General features: G+C 40.4%; 1 protein-coding gene across 2 annotated transcripts in view; it reads left to right on the plus strand.

Moving 5' to 3' along the window:
• The first annotated feature begins 706 nt into the window (after positions 1-706).
• The window catches only part of LOC119776782 (monocarboxylate transporter 2-like), a 34561-nt gene continuing 14465 nt past the window's right edge, over positions 707-20802 (plus strand). Inside the window, exons 1-2 of one of the 2 annotated variants that reach the window (XM_038275381.1) lie at positions 707-846; positions 18435-18678. In XM_038275381.1, coding sequence (XP_038131309.1) covers positions 18465-18678 — 214 coding nt within the window. In that variant the 5' untranslated portion in view covers positions 707-846; positions 18435-18464. Of the gene's footprint in view, positions 847-12199; positions 12587-18434; positions 18679-20802 lie in introns of those variants that run through there. The other variant, XM_038275380.1, reaches the window with a different exon arrangement.

Below are 20802 nucleotides of genomic sequence, written 5' to 3' on the forward strand. Positions count from 1 at the left end.
ATCCTTCCATCATCCATCATCCATCCATCCATCATCCATATCATCCTTCCATCATCCATCCATCATCCATCCATCCATATCGTCCATCCATCCATCATCCATCCATCCATATCGTCCATCCATCCATATCGTCCATCCATCCATCCATCCATCCATCCATCCATCCATCCATCCATCCATCCATCATCCATCCATCCATCCATCCATATCGTCCATCCATCCATCCATCCATCCATCCATCCATCATCCATCCATCCATCCATCCATCCATCCATCCATCCATCCATCCATCCATCCATCCATCCATCCATCCATCCATCCATCCATCCATCCATCCATCCATCCATATCATCCATCATCCATCCATCCATCCATTCCTAATTATAGGAAAACATCCAATAAGCTCATTTTTGGAACATATTGAACCCTAATAAGGACTCCATCAGCCTCCACCTTCAGAGTAACCCCCCCCCCCCCCCACACACACAGACTTTCCTCACAGCTCCAGCTGCAGTAAAGGAGGATGGATGGAAGATGCACAGAAATCTAAGCAGACATTATTTCCCTTTCTTTCTGCTTTTGTAACAGTTTCCCAGCAGCTCTGTCTGCAGCATGGAGGAATAATTGATGATGATGATGATGACGATGATGGAGCCGGTCTTAGCCGCCCTGTCTGCCGGGTGTGCGCAGCGCCGCGCAGCGCCGCGCAGCGCCGCGCAGCGCAGCGCCGCCCTCCGCAGCTCCAGCCCCACTCAGGAAACCTCTCCTCCAGCCGTTCCCACGGACACACGCATCTTTCTACGGCAAGGTCACGAAGCCGGCACTCAGCATTTCATCCGGAAGGAGGTAACACTGGAGGGGGGGGGGGGTCAGTAAGAGCTTTATTGGTGTTTATTTATTTATTTAGGTTGAGCTTGTTGATACTTAAAGACAAACGGAAACTGGCGGCGCGTGCCCTTGTCGGATGCCTTTAAAGACATTCTATGTTGCGTTCAGGTGCCCGCAGAGAGCGCGGACATCTGTGTTGTTCCCATTTTAAAGCCTCTCAGCTCAAACTGACATCAGCAGCATCACATGATGAAGCCGCAGCGGACCGAGGACTCACTGCCTCGCGGCTCAATGCTTCTGAAGGGGCTCGTGGGAGCACGTGGAGGGTTTTTCTTGTCCCACGGTGACAGGATACCACGAGGAGCAGCGGGGTGCTACAGGTGGAGGATGTGGTATTTCTGAGGCGTCAGAACAGCCCAGATGTCACGTTTCAGTGAAGAATGTGAAGCTAACATTTAGATGGAAGGTCAAAGGTCATTAAATGAAGCAGAATGTCAGTAAAAAAGCTTCACTTTGTTTTTTATTTACCTGTTTTAAAGTGGAGACAGAGCATCATGACATCACTGCTGTAATGTTACTCAACAGCGGCCACTCTGGCCACAAGGTGTAAATACAGGACGTTTAAACCTTCAGATAGAAACTTGAAACTGATTGATTGATTGATTGATTGATTGATTGAATGATTTACTGACTTTATTGATTCTCAAAAAGAGAAGAAGAAGAAGGTGCCAAAGGAAGAAAAAGTTGCATGGATATTTACAGTTCGTCCACATATGACAGCTTTATTTTTAAAACAGCAGGATTATAATACTGTGACTAATTTGTATTGCTTTGCCCGAGTACAAATATAGATTGGGTAAAAACACTGCCAAATTAGATTGGCTGGTTTAACCAAATTATTGGTTCCTTCCAGATTAAAACCAAAAACTGTGAAAAAAAAAACTATTATTTTTGAATACAAGTGACTAACATCTTTCATTCTGCTCATCATTGCCCAATTTGCACAAAAACTTTCACTGTCTGCTTGAGCTTATTTCACTAAAATGGCCGAAAATCTGTGAATCTTAAAAAATTTCTTTCCTTTTACACACAAAACAACTTACAAACGATTTTATTATACACACCAATCATGAACAATTTCAAAGGAACATAAATGGGAAAACAACAAGAAAAAAATTTGTAAAAAAATCCCAGATTATATTAATGTAGTAATATAATCTGGGATTGTTGTTGTATAACTGTAGTTCTGCACTCCACCAGTAGGCGGTGACATGTTCACATGAAGCTTTATGAACTGTGGGGATCGTTGAAGCAATTTGGCCAAATGGTTCAACGAGGCTTCATCTCAGCATCACTACAAAACACTGTGAGACACGAGGGAGGAATAAACCAAAAGAATGACAAGGATCCAGCAACAAGTAACTGAACAGGAGGAGAGGAATGATCGGCTAACAGGGAGCAGGTGTAGACAGGAGTAACTACAAGGAGCTAAGGGGAAAGGAAAGGACACTAGGGGACAGCAAAACTAAAAATACAAGAATGATGTAAATCTAGAGAACAAAACAGAGCAAAGCAAAGAAAATTTGACAGTTTGAAGCCTCACCAAATGATTCAATCATTCATTTTTTTCAATAATCTAATGCAGTCATATTTAAACTTTAATTTTAGGGATTTAAACAGTTTGAAAAAGAAAACCATTTCCTTAGATGGCTGACATATTTCCAGATGCTCCTTTTTGACTATTTAACGTCTATAAGTTCCCAGTCGTGTCACGATCTGATATTGATATCAGAAATTATCTCAATATCAGCCAAATAATTCATATCAGATTTTATCAGCGTGCATCTGAAGTAGGATTAAAGCGATTAATCAGATAATTAAAATAATCATCAACTAATTTGATGATTATTTCATTAATTTAATCAAATCAAAATCATTATTTTCATCAATTAATCTCTTTGTGGTTGGACTCGGTGCTGCCACAACCTGTTGCTCACCACAAACCAAAATAAATAGTTTTTCAAGATAATGCAAAGTTAAATGTGACGTTGGTACCATTAGTTATAAAACGAAGAAAATAAAGTCTAAGGAAGTTTTCATCCAGAACTATAGAAAAATGTTTCTTTAATAAGGTAGAGCGGGAAAACTTCTGGCATTAACAGTTTTTCCTGCATTACTTTTATACTTTAAGTAGTTTTTAAAATGTTATTTTACACTTTTACTGCAGTAAAAAGCTGAAGTTGATCCTCTAACTTCTATAAAAGTGGTTTTAAACAGCAGGATTTATACTGGAGGAATAAACATGAATCATTCATAAAACTACGTATAATTCCTGTTGATATCGGTATCAATATTCAAAGCTGCAATATCTGTATGATGAAAAAAGTTTCTAGTGTGGTTTCAAAGTATAAAATCAAACTTTTCTTCCCTCACTAAAGTGAGTTTAATAAAATATATGGGATCAGGATGCCTTAATATTCCGAGGAGAACCGGCAGAGGCAGAGTTATGCTGTGGGCTGTGCAGGATGATGCACAGCAACTTAAAGCCAGACTCCTTCCTGGAGGAACAGAGAGACAACGCTACAGACCTCCATCCTGCTGAGCCTCTGTGGGATAAAAACAAGCTGCGTCCCGTATCCCGATGTTTACATCATTATCCGCTCTGTTGAATCTGCACACAAAAGTCAAGTGCTAAAACAATACTGGGGGGTTTATTGTGGGTCGGCTCGATACCAGCATGGCCAGATGCTGCTTCCTGTAGCCGAGCTCATATTTACAACAACAGCATCGACAGCCTTCTATGATCTGAACCTGTTTTACTAAATACAGACATCAGGTGTCTGAAGAATAATCATAGGTAAAGTAAAAATGTTTTCTTTCTTTTATAACACAGTGCCGTACGTAAACATCTGGCCCGACTCATTAGAGTTTATTGACAATACTAACTGTAGTGATAGTGGTTGGGGGGGGGGATACTGGGAATAGTGACATTTAATGACCTGTTTCTAAGGAAAACATTCCCTAAAGAGTAAATATTGCTTGAAGTTGTTACGGCCTTAATGTATGGAGGCAGCTTTGTTCCATTATTGTTGCAAGCGAATATGTTTTGTAAACGGAAATAAAAAAAAGAAGAAATTAATTATTGAAACATTGAAAAACTTCTTATCGAAAATGGTTTTAATAACTTTAAACTATAAAACTGTAAATATCTGCTTGTCGTTGGTTAAAAAAGTAAACAAGGATCAGAAAGTTAGCATAATGCCAAAACGTACCACCTCGTTTAGTTAAAACTGAACCGACAAAAGAGCGTGAATTTATACAAAGTAAGCAGTCGAGGGAAAACTGCGATATATATAAAACATAAAAGTAATTAACATGTGGCAGGGAACTCTTCAAAAAGGGGCTTTTTCTCATAAAATCTGTCGCCCCTGGATGCTAAAATAACGTCTGCAGAGCTGCAAGGTGGACTAAAGTGTAAAACAGCAGCAGTCCTGACATTGTGGAGGAAATCTTCACTATAGAAAGAATTACTTTCGTTTTAAGACAGAAAAAGCTCAATTTAAAGAAAAATTGGAAAAATAGATAAGATATAAATTAGCCTCGGAAACTGTCTGACTTTTGTATCGCGGCGACCGGTAGCCGTCTCCGGTTTTGTTTCGTTTTGTACCTTGCTGATGCTCAGAGGGATGAAATCAGCTCATTGTTTATTTTATTGTCAAAAACAATAAAGATAAAAGTAGAAATAAATAAATATCAGCATTCCTGCAGATGTGTATGGCGTGAAAATGAACCCGAAGATTTTCAGTGAATCGCCCTCAGCTAACGGGACGACCGTAAAAATAGATCTGCTGCACACAGACGCTGAAGACATTTCCCAAAAGACTGAAGAAAACTTTATAAACAGTTAAATGTGTTTTTTTATAATGTCTTTTTTTGTTTACATAAAATATAGTCTTTTTTTATTATGTATGTTACCTGTTAAAATATTTTATTTTTTCACAGACGTTATGCTTTGTGGCATTCTGCACTTCAAAAGATTTATTTCATCACTTTTTAAACAAAACAATGTTTTGAATAAATACTTTTTGACTTTTCATTAATATTTTTTCCTATTTAGCTGCTCAAAAATCCTCCTTAAACCCTTCAAATTGAACTGTAAATGAGAATATAACAGATTTTTATCGATTAATGTCCTTCTTTTCGCTGCTATAAAAAGAGTTAACCTAACTTTAAGGTTTTTATATCATGAATAAATCTCTAGAAATACTTTGTAATTTAATTCAATTCATTTTATTTCTATAGCACCAGTTCACATCATGTCATCTCAAGGTTTACTTTATTTTGTAGATTAACCTACTAAATTACAGCGATGAGGTAAAACCCAAGCCTCTGACCTTCTCCATGTGGACTGAGGGGTGTGGCAGTAAGAACGCCTCTGATTGGCTGCTGAATGTAGGTGTTGGAAGCCCTCATGGAAACACCAGGAGGTTTTTTTTCTCCAGGCTCATGTTCAGGAATTAGCTGAAGGGCTTCAAAGTCAACGGGTTGAATAGTTGGCAGGAAGACCACCTGACTGGAGGCTCTCAATGTCTCTGTTCTCCTGCGCTGTCCAATCAAGGTCGAGCGTGTTTATCTGATCACGAGTGTCGAACCCGCCGCCATGTTTACTGTAAACGAGTCGTGCTTCAGTCCAAACCTTTAAGAGTCCATCATTATGTTAATCATGAACTGTTTGTCAAACAAAATGAGAGCTATTATACTGAGGTAACCTTAGAGCTAATCCTGCGTTGCCATAACTCACAGTCCCAGCATGAGCCTCGGTCAGCGAGGGGGGGGGTGTTATGGTCATGCTGGTACCTGCTGACTGTAGAGGTCAGGTTACCTCTTTGTGAGGCCATTTTTTATTAGTTTATTGTTTAACTGGAGCTGATTCAAATGCTAAGCCCTGTTGGAAGATGGAAAAAGCTTCCAGTCTGATATTTTCAGCTCCTTATTTATTATTTAAAAAATTATTTGGCTTGTTTTCTTTAAAGAGGACTCAAACTTGTCTCGGTTTTTGTCCCCTAAAAGTGATGCTTAGGTCTTTTTACACGTCTTGTTTCTAAATGCAGCTCACTGATGACTCACGACTGTCTTCTGTTTTGTCTATCAGATAGTGAGGTAATCATATTACATTTAATCACATTTGTTTGATGAGATTTTTGCTCTGTCACATAAGAGTGAAAGATTAGCACAGCTCACGTCCTTTAGACTGATGTTCCACCTGAAAAGCGCTATAAAAAACAATAGCAACAGAAAAACAAGCAGCTGTAGGAGTTAGTGAGTTGGTCTATGGAGCTAAATATGTCTCAGTTTTCACAAATACACTAATGTGATTCATACATCCATCCTTGCTTTAAAGAAAATGCATTTGTGTATGAAGGTACATTCGGGAGAGGCTCAGTGTAGAGCCGGTTCTCCTCCACATCGAGAGGAGTTAGTTGAGGTGGCTCGGACATCTTCTTCGGATGCCCCCTGGACGCCTCCCTCGGGAGGTGTTCCAGGCACGTCCCACTGGGAGGAGGCCCAGGGGACGACCCAGGACACGCTGGAGAGACTACGTCTCTCGGCTGACCTGGGAGCGCCTAGGGCTTCCCCCAGCAGAGCTGGAGGAGGTGTCTGCGGAGAGGGAAGTCTGGGAGTCTCTGCTTAGTCTGCTGCCCCCGCGACCCGGTTCCGGATCAAGCGGGAGACAACGAGTACGAGTACGGGTACATCAGGAGAATCTCAAAAAACCCACACAAATGCAGTAAAATTGAAAGACCGCTGGTACTTTGTAATTTATTTTATAATTGTTTATGGACCAGAAATACTCATGTGCTGTGTGTGTGTGAATGACATGTATATTTGTGAAAACTGAGACTCCATATTGGATTGCAAATGAGATTTAAAGGTATCGTAATGGCGATGTACAGCGCATTACCAAAGCAGGCATACGTCTGCCCAGATTTGACCCTCAAACTTTGCTCTATTGTATATAAATTATGTTGCAGACCAAAGACTAACACAAGTTGGAAAATGTAAATAACAGTTCCTGCCTGTTTTAAGAAGTACATGTCTCAGACAATGGGGGACAGAAGATGAGGTGCTTGAGGTTCCATGATGGCAGGATAAGCCCCTACACAGGATGTACCACGGAAACATAACCAAAGTGGCGGATATCAGGAAATCATGCCAATGGCTAGACAGGCCGGACTAAAGGACAGCACAGAGGCACTCATCATGGCTGCACAGGAGCAGGCCCTAAGCACCAGACACAATCCAGCACATTACAGCAGGGTGGAAGATGCTGGCAGGGAAAGCTAACATGGAGCGCCATAACCAAGTGGCTGGTATAGAATACAGGAACATCTGTGCAGAGTATGGCCTGGAAACCCCAAGGTCAAAGTGGGAAACACCTCCAAAGGTGGTAGAGAGTGACCGAGCCAAGATCCTGTTGGACTTCCAGATACAGACGGACCGAAAGGTAATGGAAAACCAACCGGACATTATGTTGGTAGACAAAAAGCAGAGAGGAAGGATGTTGTGGTTGCCATAGAGATACCAAGTGACTGCAACATCAGGAAAAAAGAAGATGAGAAACTAGAGAAATACAAGGGACTCAGTGAAGAGCTGGAGAAAACCTGGAAGGTCAAGTCATCAGTGGAACCCGTGGTCATTGATGCCCTCAGGGCAGTGGCCCCCAAACTGGAGGAGTGGTTACAGCAGATCCCTGGAAATACATCAGACATCTTGGTCCAGAAGAGTGCATTTCTAGGAACAGCAAAGATACTTGCAGAACGCTCAAGCTCCCAGGGCTCTGGTAAAGGAGCCCAGCTTGGAGGAAAAAGGGGGGAAGACCACCTGTGATGGGTGAGGAAGAGTTATATCTATATTTGGACTTCAAGGGATTAGAATTAGAATAAGTGAAGGGGTGCCCACTGATGGCCTAGGTAATATATCCACTGCCATTGCTTGTTGGGGAGTTTTAAAGTCGTAGGGAAGCGGCTGTTCCAACCGTTGCATTTCCGAATTCTCCGGAGTGGTGCCCGAATTTACACGAGTGAATAAAGTGAATATGATTGGTCGATTATCAAGGGGGCGGGATTGCTGTGGCGGAAGGTTCGCAAGCAAGTTTGGTTGTGGCCGGTTTGTCGAAGCATCTTGCTAACCAGTTAGCATCTTAGTGCTAGCAGGTTCCCAATAGGAAATTCCATTGGGACCAAGTAGCACTAAACTGGTGACTTAGAAACGACGCTGTCAAGGAACACTATGGACAGCGGAAACATGCAAGAGGAGGAGAGTTTAGTGTCGGAGGTCGTGAATGAGTCTCCTCCATCATCCATTTTTTATTTAGAGGAGGAAAGCGGGGACGAAGATGTTGTGGAAGAGGACGCCAGGGCGGCAGAAGCTTGGTTTGGTGTAGAAGGCTTCCAGTCGTACATGTTTGAGCCCTTGCTTCGCAACGCTGCCAGTTCTGTTAGCTCTACGCCTGCCGAAGACACAGACGTCCATCCCCGTGAACACTGGGACGGAACTCAATGGGAAAGGAAAGGATTCTGATTTCAACCGTTGCGTATATTAGCTGCGACATATTGGCCGAATTTAGGTGTTCAGGCTAACTGGCCTCCGTAAGATAACGAAAAAACAACAACACAGATTTTAAGACAGGATTTTTTTTTAAATAGAAATTTTCTAACTTTTGGGACAATATGGTCTGATAAAGAGTACATTTATATACATGTTTAAGCCATAATGATTTGACATTTAAATATGATTTCCCTACGACTTTAAGTTAAAATTGTTTACCTTCTTCATTCTAAAAGCTTTTTTTTATAGTCTCTAGTTTCCTAAAACCAACCAAAGATAAGTTTGCTTCAACATAGGACCAATTTTCATAGTTTCCAGTTCTTTAATTCTCAAAGATAGATAGAATTTCATCCTTACTGTACATTTTATTATTGGGGTGAAGGATGTGAAGAACGTAGGAGCATCAGGCAGGTAGTCTGAACTTTGAGGAATTGTTTCTATCATAAATGTTCAGGTCAGTTTGCGTTAGTTTCACTAGGATGAGTTAATAAATTTCTTCAAATCACTATGAAATTAGTAAAGGACACGACAAAGATCGCCTCTGTTGACTTCAGTGATTGAAAGCAGGAATTAGAAAGTGTTGACATTGTAATGTCCGAAGAGTGACTTTGCTTTGGTTGACTTCCTCTGTACTGTACCGGCTCATTAGAAGACAGAATGTTCCTTTTTTTAAATTCGGCCCACTTCTGCTTTATACTCATTCTATTTAGAGCTTCATATTCAAACCATCAACTTAAGCTGCTTATGGATTACAAGAAAGCAGCATACATTGTCGTGTCGTTCAATCCAAACCAACATCTCTGCTCAGAGCTGCTGTCGGTAATCTGATTAGCATGGATTAGATCCTCTGCGTGGAGCCGTGGAAAAAAGGCTTAATCTCTTACTTTGATTGAAAGAGAAATATAAGAGTCTGATACTCTGAATTACATAGAAATACACAAACTCAGTTGAAGAAGAACCTGTTTTCTTTCCTATGAATTTCAGCCATAAAAAAACTGAAATTCTTCTGCAGTTTAAGAACTTTCTTGGTAACTTTCTTGGTTGATCTGTACGGATTTGTCCACATCTCACTTATGACCACTAGATTAGCCTGTCGCAATAACAAACATGACTCATTGGGTATAAAATATTGTGGTTGGAAGAACTAGTTTTATTGGACAAAATAGAAGCTACTAGAAACTAAAAGGTTCAAAGAAGAGCAATATTCCCTTTTATTTCCATTACAGTATTGATTCTAGTGGCTTAGTATCCTGTTCAATGAAATTTTACTCTGAATTACGTGGTTTATTTTCCTGCTAAATCAAGCAAATTGGAAACTGAGGAAGTTTCATTGTCATTTGTACTTAAATTGATGCTATCAGACCTCTTGCCACACTATGCAGCTGCTCTGTCAGCAATAATGAAGATTCACTGACATCTGCATGTTAAATGCTTGGCTTAGACTCACTGATATAAGGTCAATATTTTTTATTAGTATTTATTATCTGTTTGCTGCTGTAAAAACCAGAATTTCCCATTGTGGGACAAAACGGGATTTTCTATTTTATTCTAATATTCTGCAAAAATTGCACAAAAAGACATTTTTAACTATTTAACATGTAAACTACTCTTGACTTGCATTTTGAACGTGGTGTGGAGGCTGCATGGTGCTTCTGTAGAAGGTGGGAAAGATGGTGGGGGGTGGGTCCAAGCGCTACTGGGCCCTTTGGACCAGTGAGGTGGTGTTTCCAGTCCAGGTGAGGGTGTCTGTGATGAATGTGGTGCTGCTGACCACCTCTACAGCTGAGCTGTTGATGAGCAGTGGAGCGTGGTTAGGCCGGTTCTTCCTGAAGTCCACCATGATCTCCTTGGTCTTGTCCACCTTCAGGATCAGGCTGTTATCTCTGCACCACCAGCTGCTCCACCTCCTCTCAGTAGTCCAGGTCGTTGCCGTCTCTGATGAGACCCACCACTCTGGTGTCGTCTGCAAACTTCACCATGTGATCGGTGGTGAACCTGGGGACGCAGTCGGACGCAGTCTAAGCCTAGACTGATGACATCAGAGGCGTTTTGTCCGACCCGGACTGACTGAGGTCTGTTGGTGAAGTCTAGCAGCCAATAGCAGAGGGGTGTATTGAATCCCAGCTGTTCCAGTTTGCCCATTAGATGCTGTGGGATGATGGTGCTGAAAGCTGAACTGAAGTCCAGGAACAGAATCCGCACGTGGGTGTTCTTCTCCTCCAGGTGTGCCAGGCTCAGGTGGAGAGCAGCAGAGATGGCGTCCTCAGTGGAACGATTCCGTCGGTAGGCGAACTGGAACGGGTGGAATGTTGGCAGCAGACTGGAGACGATGTGTTCTTTAACCAGCCTTTGGAAGCACTTCATCATGATGGGAGTCAGAGCGACAGGCCGCTAATCATTGAGGGAGGCGACCTGAGACTTCTTTGGGACTGGAGTAATGGAGGCAGACTTGAAGCATGCTGGCACTATGGATTGGTCCAGCCAGGTGTTAAAGATGTCTGTGAGGACACCAGCCAGCTGATCTGCACACTCCTTATACACTTGCCCAGGTATGTTATCAGGGCCTTCCTTGGGTTGACTCTCCTCAGAGTTTTCCTCACTTCAGCTACGTCCAGGTTTAGTGCCTCCTCCCCCTGCTGTGGAACAGCTTTCACTGCTGGAGGATGTTTAGTGCCTCAAACCTTCCAAAGAAGTTGCGTAGCCCATTTAGGAAGTCAGCATCAGCTACACCCAGCAGGAGGTAGGGTGTGTTATAGTCTATAATTGCCCGTATGCTTTGCCACATCCTCCTGGTGGCATCAGGGAAGAGATCCTGGATCTTCTAGCTGTGGTTCTGCTTCGCTGATCTGATGGCACGGTTTAAGTTGGCTCTTGGTGTCCTCAGAGCCTCTCTGTCTCCTGAGTTCTTTTAGCGATTTCTGAATCTCCAATCATCTAGGGTGGTAGGTTGGCCTGGGTGTTGATGTTCTTTGTAATGCTGACTTTCTCACTGCTTTTGGTGATGTAGGCTGACACAGTCATGCCATACTCATCTATATTGATCTTGTTTTTATATGTAGCTGCAGCTTTGAGCATGTTCCAGTCAGAGCATTCAAAACAGTCCTGGAGTTTCTCCATGGCCCCCTCAGACCACACTCTGACCTGCTGCACTGTTGGTTTAGCCCTGATTAGCTGGGGCCTGTATGCAGGAATTAGCATGACAGATTGATTGGCTTTATATTCCTCATAATTTCCTTTACCTCCTCATATTTAATTCCAGCTGCACACGGTAAGGAATTTCTTACTGTATCACAAATGCCTGCAATATTAGAACCAGATGCAGGTTATTGGGCGTGAGGCGGGATACACCCTGGATAGGTCGCTATGAGATACTTAAAATATGTGAAATACTATCTGCAGGAGATTCCTGACCAATTCTAAAACAAACCATTCTCTAATAGCTGAAAGTAAATGATCCATTCTGTAAGACATATCTGACATGTTAACTGCTGTGGTTCAAATGTTTGGTTTGAATGAATGAAATACAGGAAAAACTGGTCCTAAAACTGGGTCATGAGGTAAGAAATGACTGCCAGAAAGAATTTACAAATTACCGTACTGTCAGAAGATCCATGTGATTTTATCAGTCATTTTAAATACACATATTTTAAATGCCTTGATCTTTTTTAGTTTAAATACACATTTCTATTTCCAAAGAAAATTCCAGTTGGCGAAGTCATCCCTGGCAGAGGAAAGGGTTTGTGCAGGTAACCGTGTCCTGCTGCTTAATATAGTCTGACCTGGTTTGCTTGTGTCTTCCTCTTTATTGCAACCTAACCAGATTAGATCTGAGGCGCGGAGGGAGCGAAGCTTCATTTCTGCATGATTATTTTGATGAGTCATTGACAAACGTTACGGACTGGAGCGTTTTCCTCGCAGCTTTCATGCTTTCAGTTTAACTTGGAGCTGAACTCCAGCTCACACCAGGTGACACGTCTTTAAAGGTCTCTTTTCTTCGCCGGAGACAGAAGGGAGAAGTGTTTGTTTAAAAAGTGCAGTTTGGACATGTTTAACCAGTTCTGGAAGAGAAAGTTGGCTGGATGGTCGACCCTATAGGGAAAGCTTTTACTTCATGGCCGACAGCAGAGCGGGACACAAAGCGTTTTTAAAGGTACGTTTTAGGAAGGATCTGTAGTTTTTCTGCCTTAGGCTCAGATGTTTGTATTCTCTATTTTTGACGGGTTTCCGTAGAAACTAATTTAAGCAATTAGAGCCAATTAGAGAGCTAAAGTTTAATATGCTTTATGCTCATAATGTTCTACTTAACTAAAAAGGAATCATCCTAGTGAATTAAAATCACATTAATCTTCATTTACATTTACCTGTGTGGATTTTTTATATAGAGTCAAAATTCATTTGACTATTTCAGGTTTTTTCTTTTCTTAAGAAGTTTGCAGATCCATAAATAGCCAATCAGAGAGAAGAATGCTGAGCTGGCAGCTTCTAATCACTGACTCCTTTCAAAAAGAGGGCAACCTTCAAAAGGTCATCACTAAACAAGTCACAGTCTGCACCCAGGTGTTTTAATGGAAAGTTAAGTGGAAGGAAAAAGTGGGGATGAAAAATGTGTTCAAGCATCAGAGGCAGAGTAATCAAAGTTTCATATTTGGGGGGAAATGGGAAGGAGATTCATAAAGTGAAGGCTGTGGTAATAAGCTAGCATGCTATGGCTAACGCTGCCGTATGTTTAAGCCAGAGAAGACAGAAGCACGTTACAGAGCGAAGGAGAAAGGGTCCTTCATGCAAAGCTGATCTGATGCCCAAACCGAGGACTGGATGCACTTTTTCTACAGCAGAGGTCCTTAAAAAGATAACAAAAAGACGGGCAACCCCCTGAAATACATGTGAATATTTGAAATGTATGCAGATTATTATATTAATACTAGAGCTGCAACTAACGATTATTTTTATAATCAATTAATAATCAGATAGACTTAGACAATTTTTAACTTTAGACATTTCTTTTAGCTAAAGGTTCCTTAAAGAAGATTTTTTTTTTATGAAATTAAACTAAGTGAAACTAAAACTTTTCCACTTGAAGAGTCATGGATAGAGCAGATTAACATATGAAAAAGTTTTTTTTTTTTATCTTATATTCAAAATGTTTATATATTTATTTTACAGTTTTGGTATATTTCCTGCTCTGAGTTGTTTTTTCTGTCTAAAGGCTTGTTTTACAGTCTCTATACTCCTACTCTAAATTAGTTGATGATTATTTCAATAATTGATTAATCTTTCTGCCCTAATTAATCCATTTACAAACTAATTTTTTTAAATAAATGTCGATTATTGTTCATTTTATAGTTCAATGGTTTATTTATTAGAATTCTATAGATGAATAAAATAAGCTTAAACCTAACCATTTATGACCCCCACTTGGGTGTCTCGCGATCCTCCCGGGTTCCCTGCCCCCCGCATTGGGAACCATGATGTACAGCAAACAGATGTGCTATAGAATAGGCTCTAGTTCCAGATTAGAAATCCTTTTTTAAATTGAAATGTCGCTCTGTGTGGAAAGAATTTGTCTGATTTATGAGTTTAAAAGCGGATCATTCAAATAAAATCACTTTTCAGGGAGAATCTTTGACATTTTCATCCAAAGACTTTAAGGGATTTAAAATCTCCAAGAAGAAAAGAAGCTGCTGTCATGTAATTACAGTCTGGTCCTAAAAGAGCCGTCCTTTTCTAACGACCAGCAGACATGTAATTATTTCACAGTCATGTCAGACTGTCTTCCTCCTGGTTTGCATGTCATGCTGCTATGCAAACACTGTCAAACTTGCTGATTATCTTGAAAAGCAAAGCCGGCTTCCAGTTAATTACACATCTCTAAACGTCTTGCTAATAAAGGCGTTTTTCCCTCTGAACTCGCTGCCTGACCTGATTTTACGCTCCTGTCACCTGATCCCCGCCCGTAGTGGCGTTTCTGTTGTTTCCTGAGGCTGGAGGTGTTGCTCAAGGTGAACTGTGGGCGGGGCCTAGCAGGCCTGGTCTCTCAGGTAAAGTGAGTTCATACCTTGGAAGCAAACACTGAGAGTCTGTCTAATCCAGGACATGAAGCTCAGGAATCTGCTTTTACTGCTGACAGCTGGAGAACATGAAAAGATAAAGCTTTACTGCCAGTTTATTTGAACTTTATTTGAGTTTCCATCGTTAAGGATCGGATTTGAAATATTTTGTTCTAAAATCAATAATCAGCAGTAACCAGTATGTATATATTTAATAATAATTAGGTTAAAAAAAAGTTAATGAAAGATGAAAAGATGAAAGATCAAACTTTGTTGATCATTACATTAACAGAAAGTTTTCTTCTGATGATGATTTTAGTGTTTCGTTCTCTGGAAATAAAACTTTAAGCTGTTTGAGCTCATTTCAAACTTCTTTACATTAAACTCAAAGTCAAGTTATTTGACATTTTTTACACGCCAGAGACTCATTTTGGCTGCATGTAGGGCTGAAACAATCAACTTAATCATGATTAATCGGATTTTGAAATATTCGTCAACTAATTCAGTAATCTATTGATCGTTTATTGAAGTGTAGAGACTGTAAAACATGACTTTAGCTGACAGAGCGACACACTTAGAGCAGGAATTATACCAAGATGGTTAAAAAAAATATATAAATATTTTGCATTTAAGATAAAAAAAAATGTCAGTCTGCTCTATCCAGAACTCCTCAAGTGGAAAAGTTTTAGTTTGATCCGGTTTAATTTTGTAAAAGTCTTTTTTAAGGAACATTTGGATATCCAATTATTAATTAATTTATTGAAAATAAACTTGGCAGATTAATCAATGAGCAAAATAATCGTTAGTTGCAGCCGTCGTTGCATACTTTAGACAAATGACGGCATCCTGTCGGCGAACTATTTTTCATTTTTGTCTTTTAAGCTTTTGTTTTTGCTCATTTGTTAGTAAGTGCCTTTTTGTGTATATTTACCAAAACAACATTATGTGACCAGGATTACTTGTCGCAGGACCCTTGTGTCTCCTAGTTTCTGGGTTGATCAGTTCTCGATTTTGTATTTTTACTTTTTCATTAAATTTTGCCAGCAATCTTCCCTGCCTACTTCTACTTTGCATTTGGGACGACAACTACATCCACCAACCCTGACAGCTGACAGTTAAAATCTACTCGGCTCTGATTAACATGCTGTGGAAACACCAGAGCTGTCAACCTCCTAAATTACGTGATACCATTGAACCCAGCGTACTAGTCGCTTCTGATCTAACCAGCAGAATCAACTCTGTTTCTATTGGATAAACATGGAGAAGCTCTGGTGAGAGGGATTCAGGCAGATAATAGAGAGAAACAATAAAGCACACTGACTACGCACTGGCTGCCTTCCATGCTGCTCTCCATTTTTTACGTTCCTGATTTATGTCAAACTGGTGACATCATCAATGATGTCAGGAAGGATGCTATAGATAATCAAACAGTACAGTGACCAGAAACATCTCATTTTGCTAACAATCCATTAATAGTTACACTTAAATCTAGGGATGCACAATATAATCGGCCCCCTATCGGTATCGGCCTTTAAACTGAATATCGGACATCAAGGTTCAGTGAAAGCAGGTGTGGTTACAGTAACCCCAGAAGATAAAACTCTAGACCAGGAAAATACGGAGCCTTTGTTTGATCAGTTGGAAAACCTACTGCACTCGCTTTTAATCATAAGAAATATGAAACAAAACATCCAGAAGAGAATAAATCTAAATCTGTTTTTTTTTATTACTTTTAGGTTAACATATTCAGAAATCTATAATTGTTAAAGATGCCCCCCTATAATTCAAATAAGGCATCAGAATTAGAAATAAAGGGAATTTAGCCGCTTCCTGTTTAACTTATTTACATTTTTTATACATAGTAAAGTAATGAAACAGTTTTTTCGATGTCAGACATCAGAGAGGTAGTGGTTATTATTATTTATTGGAAAATGAGGTGGTGTTATCTAGGATTGAATCGAGGGATGCACGATATAATCGGCCCCTTATCGGTATCGGCCTTAAAACTGAATATCGGACATCTGCCACCCCACCGATATTTAACCCGATATTTGATCAGCTTCTGAGTTTCTAAAGTCTAAAAAAAAATAGTAATAATACTTTTTCTTCTTCCTCAAAAACTTCTTTTTTACAGACTTAAAAACTTCTAAAGACGAGGGAAAAATATTGATACATTAAAATATCCCAATATCTTCATATGCTGATATATTGCCATTTAAAAACACCATATCAATCTCTTTTACTAATGAAATATTGCTATATGTCATCGTTATGCTACGAAATCCCCCGAAAATTCACCAAATGTTGCCATATTTTTATATATTGATATATTGACGCGGTATCGATCTATTTTACTAACAAAATCTCACAAGAATTTGCAAAATATCACGAGAGTTTGTAACAGAACGATGAAATTTCACAAGATTTTGAAAGTAAAATAGATCGATACCGCGTTTTTAAAAATCAATTTGATATCAGCATATGAAAATATATTTGAGTTTATCATTTTTCAAAGTGTCAGAAATGGATAACAAAACTGCTATTTTCAATGACTACTTATTTTTGTCCAGCTTTAACATCGGTATCGATATCGGTTATCGGCTACATGAGTTTTAAAATATCGGCATATCGGATATCGGCCAAAATCCCAATATCGTGCATCCTTACTTAAATCATGTGATTTGGATCTCTACTTGGTTCTGTGTTTTCTGTAAAGAATTGTTTTTATTCTCTATAAAGCGTCTCTTCAGCCATCCATTCCAGCTTTTCCTTCATTTCTAAAGAAATTGTTTTTTACATTCCCAGGATCATCATGATGGAATCAGACGCAGCTTTAGGTCTAAAATACTGATAAAACCTTTTTTAGCAGTCTTGGTCTGATCTTTGTAACGTCTGCCTCTGCGTGTGTATGAATCCAAAAACTCAGAGGTTTCATATTAAACAATCTTTGAAGCAAGTTTTCTACTCATGTTTTCTATATATGGAGTGAAATTTATTTCATTATTGTTGCGAGCAAAGAAGAAGTTTTGTAAATAGAAATTTGAAAAACCTCCTAACTAAAAAAGGATAACTTTTGCACAGATTTATAATTTTCCAAAAATGTTTTTTCATTTATTATTATTTTTTTTGTCTTTTTCAAATAGCGTTTCATTGCTCACATTCTCTAGTGGGGGTGGGCTTTACTGTGGAGAGAGAAGCAAAGACGCATTGCTATTGGTCTACATGGGTGTTAGAGACAAATCCTAAAAAAAAAAAAAAAATCTAAAAAAATATGGAATGTATGAAGCCCCCTAGGGGACATGGGGAATTTTTTTTTCTTTTGCGTTCCCTCGCAAAAGTATTGCGTTACCTCGCAAAACCTTTTGCGTTACCTCGCAAAACCTTTTGCGAAAGTTTTGCGTTCCCACACAAAACCTTACGTCGGTAAAGTTAGAAAGATATTCACAGATTCGGACTTCCGGGATCAATAACGCTCGTTGTTGAAACACAAATGGCGCCTCTTTCATGTCCTGATAGCACAGACTACGTATTACAAGAATCAAAAAGCGTTATTTTCGAAAAAAACGAGCCGTTCTCCGAGCTGGATCTTGCGTGGGAACGCAAAACTTTCGCAAAAGGTTTTGCAAGGTAACGCAAAATTTTGCGGGGTAACGAAATACTTTTGCGAGGGAATGCAAAAGAAAAAAAAATTCCCCATGTCCCCTTCGGGGCTCCGTAATGTAATACATTTAATAATTTAATTATCATTAAATATCTTAAATTTCATTTTAATTAATTTAATAAAAAATAAAATTGAAAAGAAAAAATATCAAAGCAAACATCTTTTAGATCAAAAAGTTTGTATGTTTGTTTGTTTTTTTCAAATCTCAATTTACAAATCATGTACTTTGCTTTGAAACAATAATGGAACTAAATTCCCTCCATATTTACCTTCCTTGTTTGTCGTTACAGTATAAAACCTCGTGTTAAGGTGGGCCAGTGATGCCACCCCCCACCACAGGTGCTGCCGTGCCCCCACCGGACGGTGGGTGGGGGTGGGTTGTGGTTCTTGGATCCTTCATCTCCATCGGCTTCTCCTATGCCTTTCCCAAAGCCATCACGGTCTTCTTCAAAGACATCCAGATCATCTTCGATGCCTCCTACAGTCAGGTCGCATGGATCTCCTCCATCATGCTCGCCGTCATGTATGCAGCAGGTGAGTCGTTCCATAAGTGAAAGCAAAACAAAATCCGTGTTATCGACTACGTAGCATTAGATGTGAACGAAGCATTCGGTGTGAACGTAGCAGTCGGTGTGAACGTAGCGTTAGGTGTGAAAGTAGCATTAGGTGTGAACGTAGCGTTAGGTGTGAAAGTAGCATTAAGTGTGAACGTAGAATTAGGTGTGAACGTAGCGTTAGGTGTGAACGTAGCATTAGGTATGAACGTAGCATTAGGTGTGAACGTAGCATTAGGTATGAACGTAGCATTAAGTGTGAACGTAGCGTTAGGTGTGAACATAGCATTAGGTGTGAACGTAGCATTAGGTGTGAACGTAGCATTAGGTGTGAACATAGCATTAGGTGTGAACGTAGCATTAGGTGTGAACATAGCATTAGGTGTGAACGTAGCATTAGGTGTGAACATAGCATTAGGTGTGAACGTAGCATTAGGTGTGAACGTAGCATTAGGTGTGAAGATAGCATTAGGTGTGAACGTAGCATTAGGTGTGAACGTAGTATTCGTTGTGAACGTAGCATTAGGTGTGAACGTAGCATTAGGTGTGAACGTAGCATTCGTTGTGAACGTAGCATTAGGTGTGAACGTAGCATTAGGTGTGAACGTAGCATTAGGTGTGAACGTAGCATTAGGTGTGAACGTAGCATTAGGTGTGAACATAGCATTAGGTGTGAACGTAGCATTAGGTGTGAACGTAGCATTCGTTGTGAACGTAGCATTAGGTGTGAACGTAGCATTAGGTGTGAACGTAGCATTCGTTGTGAACGTAGGATTAGGTGTGAACGTAGCATTAGGTGTGAGCATAGCATTAGGTGTGAACGTAGCATTAGGTGTGAGCATAGCATTAGGTGTGAACGTAGTATTCGTTGTGAACGTAGCATTAGGTGTGAACGTAGCATTAGGTGTGAACGTAGCATTAGGTGTGAACGTAGCATTAGGTGTGAACGTAGCATTAGGTGTGAACATAGCATTAGGTGTGAACGTAGCATTAGGTGTGAACGTAGCATTCGTTGTGAACGTAGCATTAGGTGTGAACGTAGCATTAGGTGTGAACGTAGCATTCGTTGTGAACGTAGGATTAGGTGTGAACGTAGCATTAGGTGTGAGCATAGCATTAGGTGTGAACGTAGCATTCGTTGTGAACGTAGGATTAGGTGTGAACGTAGCATTAGGTGTGAGCATAGCATTAGGTGTGAACGTAGCATTAGGTGTGAGCATAGCATTAGGTGTGAACGTAGCATTAGGTTTGAACGTAGCATTAGGTGTGAACGTAGCATTCGTTGTGAACGTAGCATTAGGTGTGAACGTAGCATTAGGTGTGAGCATAGCATTAGGTGTGAGCATAGCATTAGGTGTGAACGTAGCATTAGGTGTGAGCATAGCATTAGGTGTGAACGTAGCATTAGGTGGGAACGTAGCATTCGTTGTGAACGTAGCATTAGGTGTGAACGTAGCATTAGGTGTGAACGTAGCATTAGGTGTGAGCATAGCATTAGGTGTGAAAGTAGGTGTGAACGTAGGTGTGAACGTAGGTGTGAACGTAGCATTAGGTGTGAACGTAGGTGTGAACGTAGCATTAGGTGTGAACGTAGGTGTGAACGTAGCATTAGGTGTGAACGTAGGTGTGAACGTAGGTGTGAACGTAGGATTCTGCAGCCAATCAGACAAATGTTACCAGAGTATCAAAAGCCTTTGACTGATCAGAATGGCTCCCCAGCCTGTTGTGGACACCAGCATATTGCTCCGCTGACCTGCTGCAGTCAGAAGTCCAGCCCTCAGCCAGGCCCTGCCGTGGCGGCCATCTGTCCGCCCTGTAATCCTCCAATCAGCAGCCGCTCTGCTGGCGCCATCTGTGCCGCTTAGAAACAGGCCTGATGACGCTGCTCGGTTGGACAGAGTAGAACAAAGAAACATTAAGTGAATCTTAATCCAGTTATTGACAGAACTCCATTTGGGGAACCGCCAACAGTGGATCAAAATCAACCTGATCGGTCGTCTTGGGGGGTATCCGTTAGATTAAAGCCTGATGAGCTTCAGGCTTTTAAAAAGTGCTCAAATGCTCAGAAGGTTCACTGGTTATTGCTTATTATGGGTTTACTTCT

The sequence above is a fragment of the Cyprinodon tularosa genome, unplaced genomic scaffold (assembly GCF_016077235.1).
Source record: "Cyprinodon tularosa strain WSP-4 unplaced genomic scaffold, ASM1607723v1 ctg956, whole genome shotgun sequence".
In the NCBI taxonomy this organism is placed as follows: Eukaryota; Metazoa; Chordata; class Actinopteri; order Cyprinodontiformes; family Cyprinodontidae; genus Cyprinodon; species Cyprinodon tularosa.